Source organism: Empidonax traillii, unplaced genomic scaffold, assembly GCF_003031625.1.
Source record: "Empidonax traillii isolate 1590-97213 ecotype Southwest subspecies unplaced genomic scaffold, ASM303162v1 scaffold278:size663781, whole genome shotgun sequence".
NCBI lineage: Eukaryota > Metazoa > Chordata > Aves > Passeriformes > Tyrannidae > Empidonax > Empidonax traillii.
The window spans coordinates 145,110-162,566 of record NW_020955471.1 but is presented as its reverse complement, the minus strand read 5'-3'; the positions used below and the strand labels follow the sequence as shown (position 1 = coordinate 162,566).

The following is a 17,457-nucleotide window of genomic DNA, read 5'->3' as shown; positions in this document are numbered from 1 at the left end:
AATTAGGTGCCTTTGGGTGTTTTGTAAGGATAGAAGAGGCCACTTGCAGGAAATTAGTGAACTGTTATGAAAGAGGATTTTAGTGAGTTTGAGGAACCTTATGATCCAGAGTGGCTGGAGAGCAGCCAGGTGGAAAGGGATCTGGGGGTGCTGATTGACAGGAGGTTGAACATGAGCCAGCAGTGTGCCCAGGTGGCCAAGAAGGCCAATGGCATCCTGGCCTATATCAGGAACAGTGTGGCCAGCAGGAGCAGGGAAGTGATCCTTCCCCTGTACTCTGCCTTGGTGAGGCCACACCTTGAGTATTGTGTTCAATTCTGGGCCCCTCAGTTCAGGAAGGATATTGAGGTGCTGGAGCAGGTGCAGAGAAGAACAAACAGGCTGGTGAAGGGACTCAAGCACAAGTCCTATGAGAAGAGGCTGAGGGAGCTGGGGTTGTTTAGTCTGGAGAAGAGGAGGCTCAGGGGTGACCTCATCACTCTCTTCAACTACCTGAGAGGAGGTTGTAGCCAGGTGGAGGTCGATCTCTTCTCCCAGGCAATCAGCAATAGGAGAAGAGGGCATGGGCTTAAGCTCTGCCAGGGCAGGTTTAGGTTGGATATTAGAAGGAAGTTCTTTAGCGAGAGAGTGATCAGGATTGGAATGGCCTGCCCAGAGAGGTGGTGGATTCACCGTCCCTGGAGGTTTTTAAGACAGGACTGGATGTGGCACTGAGTGCCATGATCTGGTAATCACAGTGGGGTTGGATCAAGGGTTGGACTTGATGATCTCAGAGGTCTCTTCCAACTCAGTTAATTCCATGATTCTATGATCCATTTTCAGGAAATTGTTTGGGGTTTTGGGTGGTGTTTATTTGTTTTAGGCAGTGGAGAATTGGAAAAAAAATCTTGCCAGAAAGGAAATGGAGGATGATTTGAAACCATGTGAGTGATGTGGAGAAAAGATAGACTCCCTACCTTTTCACTCATACCTGTTTTCATCATCTGAGAAGGTAGGGGCCAGAGACACATTTAAGATTTAAGTACAGTAAACATTACATTGATACAAGGTAATTTGACAGAGATTAGTATAAAACGTTTAGCTGAGTTTTCTTTCTTGTGGAATAAAAATTCAGGCAATTTAGTGAGATTCAGAGCTCCATCTCTGTGTTAGGGTTGGACATGGACCAATGCTGGGCTTTCAGACAATTTATTGTACTTGTTCTTTGCCTTTCTGTCCAAGACAATCCATGACTTCCTTTGTCCACCTTACTGACCACGTAGTGATTGTTCAGTGACAGGGAATAGAAGTGGGGAATGTAGAATCTCATAATATAAAAAGCCTTTTAATATCATTGGGACTTTAAATTATGAACAGAAGCACTCAAAAAGTTTGCCAGACTCTTGACTGTGGAATGTGAGAAGATCTGCACTCAGATGGCTGTATCAGTGTAAGTCCCCATTTCCACTGCTCTCATGTGACCCACTGGGAAGGGTTTGCACTACTGGAAAAGAGCATGCCAAAGTGTCAGTAGGATGTGCCAGTGTCAGGTAAATGGGCAGGACACACACACGTTTCTACCAGAGCAAAATGAATTCTCATGGCATAATTTTTATGCTTAGACCACCAATTCTGTCATGATTGCATCACTTTCTCAGCTGTGACCCTGCAAAGCAAACTTATTTTCCCTGGTCTTTAAAATCACCTTTAAAATCCCTGACCTTTTGAAAATCACTCTGGATCCGAGAGCACAAAATAGTGTATATTTCAGCTATTATACATCTAAATATACATGCACAGGGAGACCACATCTTATCTATGTTTTTTGCTTCTTAGTGCACAGTTGATTTGCACTAAAATGTGTGTTGTTGATACCAGACAGATTAACGCGATGATCCACTTTTCTCTGTAAAATCATTCCTGTAAAATCTATCCTTATCATTTATGCTGTACTGGTCACATTTAATAACATCTACTCCTGGTCACATATTTAATAATACACATACACTCAAACAGCTTGTTGATGAAACAGCAACTTACTTTAAAGATTATCTTTAAAATGTTGATTTATTTTTTCTGTATTTCACTGAAAAGACATAGGAATTTATACGAGAAATGACAAGAAAGAAAGATGAACATGAATCAATCCACTCTGTGATCAATACATTATAACCTACTGAGACTCTGACTTTAGAAAAGCAATAACTCTGCCAGAAGAAATCTCTTTTTTTCTTCAAGACTTTACTGAGGTCACATGCAAGATTTCAATGGGCTTTTCATCAGGCAGTTTGTTCTCACACTTATGAGGCAGAGTATCTCCTGAGATATAACGTGCCTTAAAAATACTCTCCTGGGACCCCAGGATAGGTTTTTACCTAGATCAAGCCTAAGAAAATAGTGTAATCAACCTCTCAAATTACAGTACAATCTGGCACAGATCTCTTCAGGTGACTTCTCAGCCCTAAGCCAGAGGGCATAATCAGTAATTCCTAGTGAAGTAAAGGTGTAGTCATTTGCTAAAAATCTCTTTTTGCAAAACATAAACACTTTTTTCTTCCTTAGGGAAGGGAGAAAATGAACAATTTTAAGGCTTTTTTTTTTTTTTATTTTTAATTTATTCAGATCATAACGTCAGATCATTCAGAGCACAGCAGTGCAGATTAGAGCCCAGATGAAGTTTCCATTCACCACCACACAACGGGGAGACACGCTTAGTCAAGCTTGGGTGTTCTCTGAGTGTTTTTCTTTTTCTTGCATACATCCAGAAAAATATAGATATTTTTCTCTGAAAAGTGCTAAAGAATGAATCATGTAGAGGCTCACTTACCATGGATATAAAAGCTTGAACATGTGCCTAGCTGCTCCAGTCTCTGGATTTGGCAAGTACCTGGTATCTTCTCAAATTATCTTAATCTAGGTAAATCTCCACTGAAGATATTAGCTGCTCCCATCTGGTTTGGGCACCCACATTCCCAAAGCTAGTGTTGCTCTGTGATCTCCAAACATGACTTCCTGGACACTGCTATTGAACCGCCACTGGGTTGTTGGCAGTAAATAACTACTTACCCTCTGACTCGGAAATCCCCAGAAAGGCAAAGAAGGAACTGCAAAGTGAGATTGATCTGTTTATTAAGGAAGAATGACATTTTGACCTGAATCTAATTACTGCAAATTCTGTGCAGGGGGAAAGGCAGCTCAAAAAATCCCTCATGGAAAAAAATTTTGGTGACAAAAATGTACCACTTCAGAGGAGATTACGGTCACCATGTTTAAGTGTTTTATTTGAACCTATCAGCATCCCAACATGCTAACATTTCATAGGCAAATAGACAGTGAAAAACAGAATAACATCAGCCTCTACGGACAGATGATGAAAAACATGAATTAAAGTCAATTAATCCACTAGGAGTAACTGGATCCTTGCTTTTGCTACAAGATGAGTTGTAGGAACATTGCCTTGTCTACCAAATTTATGCTTTAGCTGTATATAAATTAAATATATATAAATAAATATTCTAAAATAAATATATATGAATAAAAATATATATTATATAATATATTATATATATAAATATATGGATATATCCTTTGATTATAATCCTTTGATTGTAATATTTTTCACTCCTTTTGCTTTTATAACTAATTAGGCAAGACAGTAATTCCTCAAGGCCTTTCTCCATTAAATCCCCTTATCTATCAGTTAAGTCACCGTTTCGTGTCTGTAACACAAGTTCCTTTTAAGTTTTCCCAAATTTTATTTATTTATTTCAAAATTTATTTCAACTCGTTAAAAATATATACAGTATCTTTTTTTGCCACAATTCTTATAATCCCTTTAAGAGCCTGCTTTTTCTATATACTACATGAAGGCTTGGATTTTCTTTTCTGCATTGCCTTTTGAAAGTTTTGCTGGGAAAAGACCACTGGCTAGTTGGAAACGCAAAGTATATTTGAAAAGGCAGGTATTAATTACAAGTAGCGAGTTTTTTTGCTGAGTTGCATGTGGTTTGTGAAAGGTTTGGCCAGCAAAGACTGTTGGAGCCCCATGTCAGAGACGATAAAGTGTTGTGTACACTCTACAAACACTGGGACAAGGACTTTCAGGTTTAGGAAGAACAGTGTAGCATTTGGCTAACATGAGCTGAAAACTGTGCCAGTGTGATTGATAACTGCTGTGACTTCTGCTGTTAACTTTTGACTTACAAGAATCACCTAATAACATTGATTTTTGTTGCTATTATGTGGCTGGATAGCTGCTATCAGTGCTTGAGGCAGCAAGAAACATAACGTAAAAAAAAATGGCTTATCAGAAAATCAAATGTGTGCACAAGAGGTAACCGTCCATGAGATCCTCAGAAGTGCATGAGTGTCAAGATTTTAATTAAATTTTATTTACAAAAAAAAGAAAGTCTTTTAAGTAGATCAAAGCCTATGTCCTGCCACAGTGGTGTTTAGAACTGTGTATAGGACAAACTGATAGCAGCTTTGCTTTAAGTCTGGCTATATAACTTTATATGTATAAATTATTGATTTTATAACTTCCTGTGAACATGTATGTTATATTTTATGCAAACTAAAACTTGGGCAGTACTTGTTCGGAGTAACAACTGGCAAACATCCTACAAAATAGAGGAACTGTATTAGAAAAAATTATTTTAAGAGAGGAAAACAAATCTTTTGTGTTTTCATAGCAAGCCATTCAGATGAGAATTTAGGGAACAGTACTTTCATGGTTCTGTATTAGGAGGAAAAATTGCTTTAATTAGATATGGTAAGTGATCAGTTTTGCATGCTATGATTAGGAGGACAGCTCTAGCAATTATATAGAGTCCAACTCTATATTATAAGACGTCCAACTCCCTGAACATCTGTTCCTAATAATCAAAGTTAGAATATAGGAAATGTTTACATTTGTATTCATTTTGTATGACAGAACACCAAATCTAAAATATTTTACTGTGATCTTTATGTAAAAGCGCCAACATTATTTTTAATAAAATAAAAAACCCCAGCAAGGTATGTTCTATATTTTCATTAACACAACTTAAAAAAATCTTTATGCCACAGATAAGTATTTAGGAAGGCAGAGATACCATATTATTTATGGTCTACCTACATGCAATATGTATAATCAGTATTTTTTACATTTTTTAACTGAATAATTATATTGGTATAAGTACTAATGTGGATATAAGGGCCGCAATATAAATGTGCCTTACATTTTATAGGATTTATTCTCCATCTGATGCAAAAAAAGCCTATATGCTAACTATGAAGCACCTTTGTATATCTATAAATACACCAATACTTGTAGAATAGGGAAAAAAGGGCAGAAATACACAGTTTTAATTATCTTAGGTAATCTAGAAACTTTTGACTTCTCACTCAGGCAGTTTGAAAAACATCTTATTTTCTGTTTGTTTAACTTTTATCACATCCTTATCTAAAGACAAAGTGGAGGACTATAATTCTTGAGAGATAAGGCATGAGAGTTAAAAAATATACTCACTAGGCTGTTTAAAAATTTTCCAGTAGTCAGTAAGGACTTTCTAAATAAAAAGGCACGGAGATGAAATAAGATAAAGTCAAGTCATCACTCACCCATATTGAAGACTATTTTTATAGCCATGTTGATCAGAAACAGGTAAGAAGAACCAGAATTCTGATTGTTTTCCCTTATAAGGTGTTTTGCTGTCTCTGTTTCAGCAACTTTAAAAAAATACCCCCACACACTGAAAAAAAACCCCTCACATTCAAAGAGAAAACTCAACAACAAACTAACCCAGACAACTCTACTATTTATTGGCAGTTCAGTGACTGCTGAAAGTCAACTGTAATTTTTGTTGCCAGCTAGGGATTTCTCAGAAATTAAATCTGCCTGTACTGACAGTTGCACAGTGGAGGCTTTAATTATAAAATCCAGATAATAAGCTACTGCTCGTTCATTAACTAACAGGACAGGAAAAGTGCAAAGTCTAATCCCTAAAATTGTCCATACTCTAAGATCCTCTTGTTTTGATTTTTGTTAACACCACATACTTATTTCTTGTTTTCCTTGGAAGCTGTGGGAGAACTAGAAATGTAAAAACTCAACTGCAAACCACCAGAGAAGATATTTTAAACACTTTATTTCCGGCTCTCTTATTCTTCACACCTATATTAATGTTAAATGACCGGTTAATGCCTTTGAGAAAGAAAAGACATAAAAAAGATTCCAAAGTCCAGTTCTATCAGGAGAAATCTCTTTAATATCAAGAACTTTGATTTCTGGTCTGTCAAAATTTGTGTTTCTGACTGTTATATTCCTCTGACTTGAAATACTTGGCAATGCAGCTAACTCAGTTATGGCTCCAGTCTTCTGATCAGTGGCTTATTGTTTTTCTGGACAGATTCTCTATTTTATTAAAATGCATCATTTGAGGAAGACTTATTTCCCTGTTCTTAGGATTTACTGTTTAATTCCAGAAACACTGAGATACACTTGGGAGCAAATTATATGGTTTCTAGGGAAGAATATCTACTTAAAATGGAAATAAGTTTTAAGGTAATCATAATGTTATCTATGGTAATTTTCTTTTTCATTTCAAACGTAAGTACTTGCCATAGATACAGTTCTTAACTGATCACTCCAAAACAAAAAGGTAAGACAAACCTCCCTAAAACATTGAAATATATATATGAGTATCTGTACACTCAGATTCCTATAAAGATGTTAACAATTTAAAATTCATGGAAACTTAGTTTTACTAAAATTTTATACTGTCAAAGTTTACTGCTTTCCCTTGTTTGCACTATTTAATTACCACACTGAACTTCTTTGTTTACATGATGAAAGTCTCAATAATTACCTTTTTTTCCTCATAGCCATAATTCCAAGTTCTTGTGGTATGATACTTGATAGCCATAGAATTAGCTGCCTAGTGCTATATTGTCAGACTGGGCACTAATTGCATTTACTATACAACTTTGCTCTACTTGCATTCTGCTCACTTGCTAACGCCCTGTAGGACAGTTTTGAATGCCACATGGCTCCTCAAGCAGCTGATGGGATGCCACAAATAACCATTCTTCTAGAAGAGATGCACCACAGGCCAGTAAAAGCTGCAAATTTAACATTTGGCATACCTCAGGAATGGCTGTCACAAGATAGGGCACTTAATCCCATTAGGAAGGCCATTTTACACCTAGAATGCTTTAGGAAAACTTTAATAAAACACTCAGTTGTGGCTGGGGCTAGCTGAGGTCCTTTGGCCATAACAATATTTATAGTGTTGTATTTCCCCAAGACTAGGATTTGGAAGACACTTACTGGTGCATCAGATACACAGCCTACCACAAACAACACAATTTTTAGCAGATGTTCAGCTGAATCAAAGCCTACCCTGAAGTTTTATCATGCACTAACTCTGAAACCTAGTTCAGGTCAGGTGACTGTGGCAGGGAAATAAAGATACCAGTGAGGGGTGAGCAATCATAGATCATAGAATGCCTTGGTTGGAAGGGACCTTAAATATCATCTAGTTCCAAACCACCTGCCATGGGCAGGGATGCCACCCACTAGATGAGATTGCTCAGAACCCCATCCAAGCTGGCCTTAATTACTTGCAGGGATGGGGCATCCACAACTTCTTTGGGCAACCTGTGCCAGTGCCTCAATACCCTCTGAGTAAAGAATTTCCTCCTAACATCCAATCTCTTATCTTTTAGTTTAAAACTATTCTCTCTTTTCCTATCACTATCTACCTGTGCAAAAAGTCCCTCTCTCTCTTTTTTATAAGCCCCCTTTGAGCACTGGGAAGCCACAGTGAGGTCTCCCCAGAGCCTTCTCTTCTCTGTGCCGAAAAACACCAGCTCTCTCAGCCTGTCTTCCTAAGACAGGTGCTCCATCCCTCAGATCATCTTTGTGGCTCCCCTCTGGGCCTGTTCTAACAGAGCCATGTCCTTGTTTTGAAGATTCAAGACCTGGAGAAAATATTCTAGGTGAGGTCTCACAAAGGCAGAGCTGAGGGGCAGAATCACATTCCCCAACCTGCTGTTCACCCTTCTTTTGATGCTGTCCAGGATGTGGTTGGCCTTCTGGCTATTAGCACACACCGGTGGTTCATGTCCAGCTTTTAATCCACAAGAACGTCCAAGCCCTTTTCTGCAGGGCTACTCTCAGTGAGTTCTTCTCCCAGTCTGTACTCATGTCTGGGATTGCCCTGACCCAGGTGCATCACCTTGCACCTGGACATGTTAACTTCATGAGGTTCTCATGGGCCCACTTCTCAAGTTTGTTCAGCTTCACCTGGCATATCTTCCTTCTGTTGTGTTAACAGTACCGCTTTGTGTCATCTGCAGAGTTGCTCCATCTCACTGTCTGTGTCATCAACAAAGACATTAAAGAGCTCCAGTCCCAAAGAGCCTTGAGGGACATCACTCATCACTGGCCTCCACCTCGTCATACAGCCATTGACTACAACTCTCTGGCTGCATCCATCCATCCAATTCCTTATCCACTGAATAGTCCCTTCAAATCCTTATCTAAAGATAAGGATGTTGTGTGGGTCTGTGTTGCAGGCCTTACAGGAGTCTAAGGAGATTGCACTGGTCAGTCTTCCCATGTCAACTGTTGCAGTCATTCCACCACAGAAGCTCACCATATTAGTCAGGCATAATTTGCCCTTAGTGAACCCGTGTTGCCTGTCTTGGATCACTTCCTTGTCTTACACATGCCTTAACACTGCAGCCATGAGGGCCTGGTCCATGATCTTACCAGGCACAGAGGTGAGGGTTACCAATCTGTAGTTCCCCAGGTCTTCCTTTCTCCCCATTCTAAAAATAGAAGTGATGTTTCCCTTTTTCCAATCAACAGGGACTTCATCCGACCACCATGACTTTTCAAATATCATGGAGAGTCTTTTGGCAACACCATCAAGCAGTTCCCTCAGGACTCCGGGATGCATCTTATCAGGCCTCATAGACTTGTATCCATTCAGTGTCATCAGGGGATCTTGAACCTGCTCTTCACTTACAATGGGAGAGACTTCACTCCCACAACCCCCATCTAGAAGTTCAGGGACTGAGACACATGGGAGGCCTGACTGCTGGTGAAGACTGTGGCAAAAATCTTGTTGAGTACCCCAGCCTTCTCTGTAACCTGTGTTCCTTCTTGTTTATCAGATCATTTACTCCTGCCCAAGCAGGTCAGTCCCAATGATTCCCGTCCTTCCAGTGCATCTCACTGGACCTGACCCAAGATAATTTAACTCCTCAACCTGGTATACAATGACTCTTTCTTTATTGTTTTGCTCAGGATAGCTTTTTTGCCACCTTAGCAAATGGGATTGGCTGTGAAGGAGTCCAAGGTGTGCCAAAGAAAGTGCAAAGAGAGGTGTGGGGGAAAAGGCGCTAAATGAGTTGCTAGATCACCTCAAGCCATGACACGTACCTTTGCCCTCATGCCTGCTTTCGGTATGACATAATATTAAGGGTGCTGACAAAGGAGCTCTGTCAAGTCTCACTGCTGTAGTTGGAGGAGACACCACACCAAAACATGACTGCTCTGCCAGGAGTTGGTACTTGCACTGCAGGCAGAGTAATGGTACAGGTGCTGATGCCTCAGCTTTTTTGATGTAAAACTAAGCCTCCAGTGAAGGTGGGTGTAAGGCTCTGGACTTTGCACTTTTGAAGGGGCTGAGGCAGAAACACAGGTTCACTTCTGTCAGAGGAAACGTAGCAACCTGCAGCAGAGGGAAGGGCAGGCGGGTTAGTGACCTCTCAAGAAGGCACAGCAAGGTGTGCTAGCACTGGTGTGCCATCCCTATACAAACACTGCCTTAGCCAGAGGGGTTGTATAACCATACAAACATTGCCAGAAAAGTAGCTTCTGTAGGCAGGGCTTCAATTAATGCCTTACTAGATCATGAGACATCAATGCATTGTGAGGTATTAAAAATACTATTTTAGAGTTTCTCACTGATATAAAGAATACTTTTCACTTCTTCCCTTTCTCTTCCTGGGGCCTTTGCAGTTCAGCCCTTGGTACTGAAGTAGTCTGGCTTTCCAAAAGGAAAACTCTGAAAACAAGGCTCAAAATGTTTAAAACTCACTACTCTAAAAAAGTGTGAAGCAGTTCATCTGTAAATTCTGTTGTAAGAAAAACACATTAGTGTGTAACAAGTATCCAACCTGACTGACACCAATTATTCTAATCCTCTAAAACAAATCTCCTTAAAATCATTCTGCCAGCGTGCTAATGCCCTGCTTTGGTCTACTGAACTTTACTATGTGCCATAGCAGCAGGTGTACGCAACAGACTCAGAACTTTTAAAAATGAATGGAAATAGAATGGAAAGTAAGAAAATACAGAATTAGTTTTAGAAGGGAAAATAAAATTTTCTACAGTGTAAGGAGAAACAGGGCTTTACATGGCAGAGGGATTGCTCATAGGTAATTGAATGTGATGACACCTTTCATGCCTGTGATACACAGCAATGTAAATAAACTTTATGCATGTCCAAAAGTGTGGGTGACATTGTGAATTGCTTGGTTTCACACCTTCATGCCTTTATTTGTGCCCTGTGCAACACTTACATTGTATGAACTACATGATAGCTTTGTTTGGGAAGCAGTAGAGTGGGGGGAGAGGTTCAATGTCTGGTCCTGCTCTGGCTCTTTTATTCCTCTGGGTGGTTTTCCTATTCCTCTAGGTGGTTCTTGAACAGGATAGCATATGCTGAGGACTGCTTTGCACCTTTATTGACAAGTTCATAGTTTAGCTAGAGAATTACTACAGTTGCAATCCAGCATCTCTTGATTCAGCTTTGCTACCCCTAAGGGGAATAAGAGAACTCTTGCAGTGTGTCTGTGGGCTAGGCAGGAATCTGTCCTTCCTTGGTGATGATGAATGTGCCTGATAGAGGCTGTGATTGCTCAGTTTACAAATTCATTCCTGTATAATGATGTGAAGACTGCTGCTGGGCACAGTTTGTATGCATGGAGAAAGAGTTTCTAACCTAAACAATCACAATCTCGATCACACATCTTCATCAACATCATGTTTCCCACAACCTAAGGGGCAAACAGCTGAAATAAAATAGCACCAGTAAATAAAAATAAATAAAAATCTCTAGTCTTTGGTTTTGTTTCTCCTGATGTTTTATCTTCACATGTAACAGTAATATGTCTGACTGCTACTGCAAATGCTAGTGTGAAAAGCACATCATGCTTCAAGGGACAAAGCACGCTGTCCACCAGAAAACCTGATTTGCAAACAAAGGGCAGCAGATGCCCTCCCGAGGAAGATGTGACTTATCAATGCTTGAGGAATTTGCAACTCTGTGAACCTCACTCTGCAACTGGGGCCACGGACTTAGCTTTCTAAGACAAATCTCTAACTCTGTAAGGTGAATTTTCTGGTGCAGATCTGCCTAACTCTCCCTAAAGGAGAAAAATAAAGCTGTAATGACCAACTTCAGCTACTGCTGGAAGACATCCCTCTCAGCTCTTCACTTGTCAAAGCAGCATCATTACACTTGACAGAAAGGCTAGAAGGTCAGAATCTAGAAATACCTGATTCTGGCACAGGACTTCGTGCTTGCATGGCTGTGTAAACATGAAAAGGGGGAAAAATCCAAGAAAGGCAAAAGAATTTGGCACATAATGGCTTTTACATGACAAAGAAATGTGAATAGTACAACAATGCAGCAATAATATTTCTAATGTATCCAAATTTCATAACGTTGACATTTTGTAGTTGAACCGATCTTGCATCCCTTGCTGATTATGACAGCTGCTCTTAGTCTATCATGCCTGACTGATTTTTCAGATAAGCATTAGATGCAGAATTGTATCTTATTAGTTATAAGACCACTTAAATGTGAAGTGTGTACCTAAACCAAATGAAGTCCTTTGACAGTCCGTATCTCACCACATATGAATTTATCTGATATAATACTGCTTGGATCTCGATAGAGTTGTTAGGGAATAACTTTAGAGGATTAGACCTGTGCTTAGTGCTGTGCACTGAGGGGTAGATGCTACTGGATTCAAGGAGAACAAACGTGGGATACGTGACCCTACATATGACGGAACCCGGAGTTTGCAGCTCGAGCAGCATCAGCAACACGCACTGCTTGTAATCCCGTCAGGATTCGCGACGTGAAGGGGAAGAAATGGACCAGCACGGATGTTGCCTTTTTTGGGGGTGAAGCGTGCCGGGTTCCAGCTGAAGCGCATGTCACTGCCGCGCTGTGCCCTGCCGCTGTGCCGGGCTATGCGTGGGGCTCCGCGGGGAACGACACGCATACACCCCCGCCGCATCTTGCGGGAATCCCGGGTGGCACTGAGCCCGCGCTCTCATCGGTGGAATTGCGGGAGGCGGGTGTGCGTGTGCGGGCACGTGGGACAGCACAGGTCTCCGCAGAGCAGGATGGATGCCCTCGTCACACGGAGAGCTGCGGAGTGGCGAAATTAGAGCGGGGCGTGATGCGGGTAACTTCAGGGACACCGAGTTAGGCACGTCCGCCCTGTCCCGAACGGTGTCCCGCCCGGCTTGGCCGCAAGCAGTGTCTCTCCGCAACGTGTCTTTGCTTTGGTTTTGGTTTCTGTAGAGGCTTCGTTTGTTTGTTTAATGAATCCCGGGCATGTTGCGTGTGTGAGCGGAGCTGAGCGGTTATTTATTTTTCCTTTCTCATGAGGCGTTTTTCCATGAAAGCGTGCTGCTCGGTCGGAGAAAGACTGAACAGCGACAGCAGGACAGTGTTTCGTGGCCGGTCGGTGCAGGGACAGTGTTATCGGCAAAGGGTCACGCGGAGTAGTGGTGAGTTTTGGTCTGAAACCGAGAAATGAAGTTTTTCACGGTTTGACTGCAGTTGTCCCGGCGTGGCACGAAGCCGCCGACGGTCCAGGAGGTGTTTCCTGCTAGCAGAGCCAAGCAACCTGGCGGGCCCTTTGGGATAAATAACTCAGGGAAGTGTTATTTTATTACATAAACCTTTATAAAGCAGTGCATTCCTCGCCCAGAAAAGCTGTACCTGCCGCCTAATGCGACACTCCCCTCTGGTGCTGAACCTGCCGCCGCAGCAGTCGGAGGTAAAAGGCGGCAGGAGAAGTCCCGGGGGGCTTGGACTAGTCCAACAGCCCCGGAGCGGCGGGGTACGGCGAGGTGCGGTGCGCTGTCCCCTAGGCTGCCTGCGGGACTGCTCGCTGGGGCCGAGAGGGTTTCAACCCCGCCGACATGCGAGGCGAGAATTCCTCAATGGCGCTGGGCCCGCCCACCCCGCGAGGAGGTGGCACTGCGGGCCACGCCCCCCGCGCGCACGTGTGGGAGCCCTCACCCCCTGTTCCCCGTAGGCTGGCCCCGCCCCGCCCCAGGCGATTGGCTGCCCGCGCTGCCGCGGGCGGGGAGTGGGCGGGGCGCTCGTCCCGCGCCGGCGGCCCCACCCCCGCGCGGCGGCGGGAGCACACATCCCGCACGTAGCCGGCGCGTTAATCAGCGCGGGGCCATCTGCGCCGCCGTCCGCGCGCCGGGCGGGGGCTGCCGCGCCCTCCCGCACGCCCCGGGCGGTCCCGCACGCTGCTGGGGCGGCGGCAGCAGCGGCCGCAGTAGCAGCGCGGGGCTCCGGCAGCACCGCCGCTCCCGCAGCGCCGGGCCGCGGTGTGTAGCCGAGCCAGCCGCGGCGAAAGTTTTGCCTCGCCTCGCCTGGCCCCGCGCCGCGGCGGAGCCCTTGCCCGGCTCGGCCTGGAGCCGGCGGCGGCCCGGCGGGCATCGCCTCCCGACGCGGGCGCCGGCAGGGCACCGGCGCGCCCGTCCACGCCGCGCCATGCCGCTGGGGCACATCATGAGGCTGGACCTAGAGAGAATAGCCCTGGAGTACGTCGTGCCCTGTTTGCACGACATCGGCTTCTGCTACCTGGACAACTTCTTGGGAGAGGTGGTGGGGGACTGCGTGCTGGAGCGGGTGAAGCGGATGCACCGCGACGGGGAGCTGGCCGACGGGCAGCTGGCCGGCCCCAGCCGAGGCATCGCCAAGCGGCACCTCCGCGGCGACCAGATCAAGTGGATCGGTGGCACGGAGGAGGGCTGCGAGGCCATCAACTTTCTCCTCACGCTGATAGACCGGCTGGTGATGTACTGCGGAAGCCGGCTCGGCAAGTACTACGTGAAAGAGCGATCCAAGGTGAGGGTCCGCGAGGTCCCGTCCCTCCTGCCCGCCCGCCGGCACCGGCTCCCAGCCGGCCCGACCCGCCTCGCAGCTGCTCGTGGGACCTGCTTCAAACTTTCCACGGGCGTCCGCGCTATCTGCCTGTGGGTGCCTGTGGGCTCGGGCTGTCCCGGAGCACCGCCCCGGGTGGCGGAGGAGCCGTGCACTGCCCGAGGGACGCCCACGACGGCAGCCGCTCGCCAGCCCTTGCCGGCGGGCGGCCGGGTGCGGGGCTTCCGCTGAAAGCGGGGCCGCCCGCTGCGGGTCCCTCGCCCCGCCGGTGCCGGCAGCGCTCCGGGGCGGCTCCTCTTGCTGGGTTTTCCCTGGGCTCTTCGGCTGCCGGACCTCGACCAGTCCCTTGCCTGTTCCCCTGTGTGGCACCGGCGATCACTTCGCAGCCGTCCAGGGGGCTGCAGGCGGCTCCCCGCTTCTCGGTGGTGGGGCCAGACCCGCTGCACCCCGCCGCTCGCTGCTGCTCGCCCCAGGTGCAGAGAGGGTGGACCAGCGCGGGGCGTACCCCACCAAAAACGTCTAGCCTTGCCTATGTTTCGGGGGTGAGGAAGCTCTCCGCCCCTCCCTGCGAACGTACCCGGCTCGGATCCGATTATTTGGTTGTTTGCACGCATGTGGTAGTATTATACAAAGTAGTTTCGAGGTTCCTACTCATGCCAGTGTCCTGTAGCAAAAGAGATTATCGTTATTGCATAGGGTATGTGGCACAAAATAAGGGATGCTCAGTTTGAGCATTGCAAACTTTTGTCTTAAAGAGAAGAGTTGTTTTTTCTAGGCTTTTTTTGCTCCGAAATGGAGAGGACACTTGTGTTGTTATAGGACACTTATATTATTGGTTTCTTTCCCAATGAAGTTTATTTGCACTTGCAGTGTCATTAGTTTGGGATAACTTGTCTTTTCTTTCTTTCTCTGTTTTTCTGTGGCAAAGTGAACTAGCTTGGAACTAAGTTCATTCATTGTCCTGAATGCTGAAAACATCCCCATTTCTTTATTTCTGTAATACATAGTACAATTTCAAAATGTCCACTGCTTTCAGAGATATGCCAGAAACAAAAAGCAATGAAACTTTTAAAAAATGACAATAGTGAGCAGTTAGGCATTTCTTTTGGTCCTTACTTGCACTGGACTAAGGGGATGTGTGAGTGGTACTGAGATTTATTTTTCCCCCCCAGAAAAAGGAAGAAAACAGAATGGTGATGCTTACCAGTTGCTTGGGAACACACTGAAACCTGTGCGTGAGCCCCCCCCCCCAATTCCACTTACGGGTGGGAATAATAAAAGGTTGAAACACTGCTCCTATGCTTAGCTCCACTGAATTACTGATCATCAATTCAGTTAATGCTTGGGTAGATATGGTTTAAAATGTGGGTAGATTGGATTTCATTTATTCCTGTTGGGAGCCTGGTATTAGGAGGTATAAATAACCATTCTGCTTTGGCATACCTTTAAGGTCATCCTGGTCCTTTCTCTAGGTGACTTTGTTTATCTGTTTATAGCTGAAAGTGTGTTACTGGCTAATGGGGTGGGTGTTGAGGGGGTGAGAGAATAGGGGTTTACTCTAAAGTTGAAGTGAAAGGAGGTTGTCCAGCCTTTTTACAAGGTATTTGGAAAAAGAGACAACTGGATGAGTGAAGGCTTTTGGCACTGGCTAGGGAGAAGAGTCTTTTGGGGAGTGAGGTGATTTTAAAACTGAATTGTGTTGTTCTTGAAGTCATTTTTGTACAAATGGTAATAACAGAAAGGACAGAACTTGTTTTATGAATAGACACCAAGCTACTGCTATAAAGAGAGACTTTTGATACTTATGATTTAGTGTGGAAAGTGTCAGACTCTGAACAATGCATGAAAGTGCTACACAACAGTCCAGGACTGAAAGGCACTCAATATTGGTTGTAAAACTAAATGCAGAGAAATTTTTATCAGACATTAATAGTAACCTATCCCCTTGTTATAATAATAAGTACCATGGATATGTGAGGCCCTGGAATAGCAGCTGCCATCTGTAACTGAGATGTGGGATGTCTTCAGCAGGAAGATTATTCCTGTGACTAATCAACTGACTACTACAGTGCATGCAGGTTCCCACGTCGCCTATAGACATTTTTGTTCCACCATTAAACCTTCCCATTTTGCTTGTCATCTAAAGTCTTGTGAATGCATATACACAAATACCAAATTTAAATTCAGTGTATTTTTATCTGACAGATTATACACATAAATAGATGCCCATAAACTTTCATAGAACTTCTTTGCAGGACATGTCCTGCTGTAATTTATTGTTTTGGGATATAGATATTAGACGAGCTAAGAGTCCAGAACACTTTGTTTAAAATGCAAGCCTTTGGCTACATGGTAACTCCTCTTGTCATGAAAATGTATCCCATCTCATATCAGCCCATCATTATTTAAAGGTTTATACTTTTAAATAAGTAGTATGACTTTAGTCTTCAGCCTAAGTGTTGGAAGGGGGGGAGAGGTTTCCCTGGTAATTATGTCAGATTACTATCAGGTTAGTGTGAAGTGCTTCATGTTTTTGTAACTGCACAGAGGACCACAAGAAGAACTTTTGTCCATTAAAGGAAACTTTCCTTGTAGTTACATGAGCGAAACAAGCCAGGATTTTGCTGTTTCCAAGTGAATTTCAAGAGCATTTCAAGAAACTTAAAATTGCATCGAAGAGAGTGGACAGAAGTAAAATTTTACAAGAGTATTGGATATCCTTATGAGCTGTTGGTTGAAATTTGAGGGCTGATAGTGAAACATAACCTTTCATCTTTGCAGACTAGATAAAAATCTATCTTTGGAGTAAGTCATACTTTAAAATATTAGCTGGTTAGATGATCAAAACATGGTTAAATGATCAAAATAATAACCAGATAACAAAAGGATTCCTCTGTTGACAGACTTGCACTGCTTGCTGGCTTTTGCATTCTCCTCAACTAGAGTCTCCGTTTTCTAGTAAGATATTACAACGGTTCCCCTTTTTTAGTAGGTAAATGGCTAAGTATATCACTGAGGTGTTGCTGACCCAGGTTTAGCCCTCTCCTCAGAGTGAGAAGATTCACGTCCTTGAGTGAGGGATGCTCTGGCCCAGGGACAGAGGTCACTCTGGTTTTGAGGACCTCTTTCTACTCTATTGGAGATTTGCTTGAAGAAAAGCTGGTGGGTGGTTGGGACCAGGAAGAAAAGCTGCAGCTTGATCTGTGAGGCCAGTCACCTCGAGTGCCCCCCGGGATCAGGTGATGCTCCAGGGACCATGTGTGAAAGGGTGATATAATGG

The 17,457-nt window shown here is 44.0% G+C and overlaps 1 protein-coding gene across 1 annotated transcript in view; it reads left to right on the top strand.

Annotated features, from left to right (window-relative positions):
• The first annotated feature begins 13,618 nt into the window (after positions 1–13,618).
• EGLN3 (egl-9 family hypoxia inducible factor 3) overlaps positions 13,619–17,457 on the top strand; it is a 29,393-nt gene continuing 25,554 nt past the window's right edge. Inside the window, exon 1 of the mRNA XM_027890164.1 lies at positions 13,619–14,141. Coding sequence (XP_027745965.1) covers positions 13,785–14,141 — 357 coding nt within the window. The 5' untranslated portion in view covers positions 13,619–13,784. The remainder of the gene's footprint in view (positions 14,142–17,457) is intronic.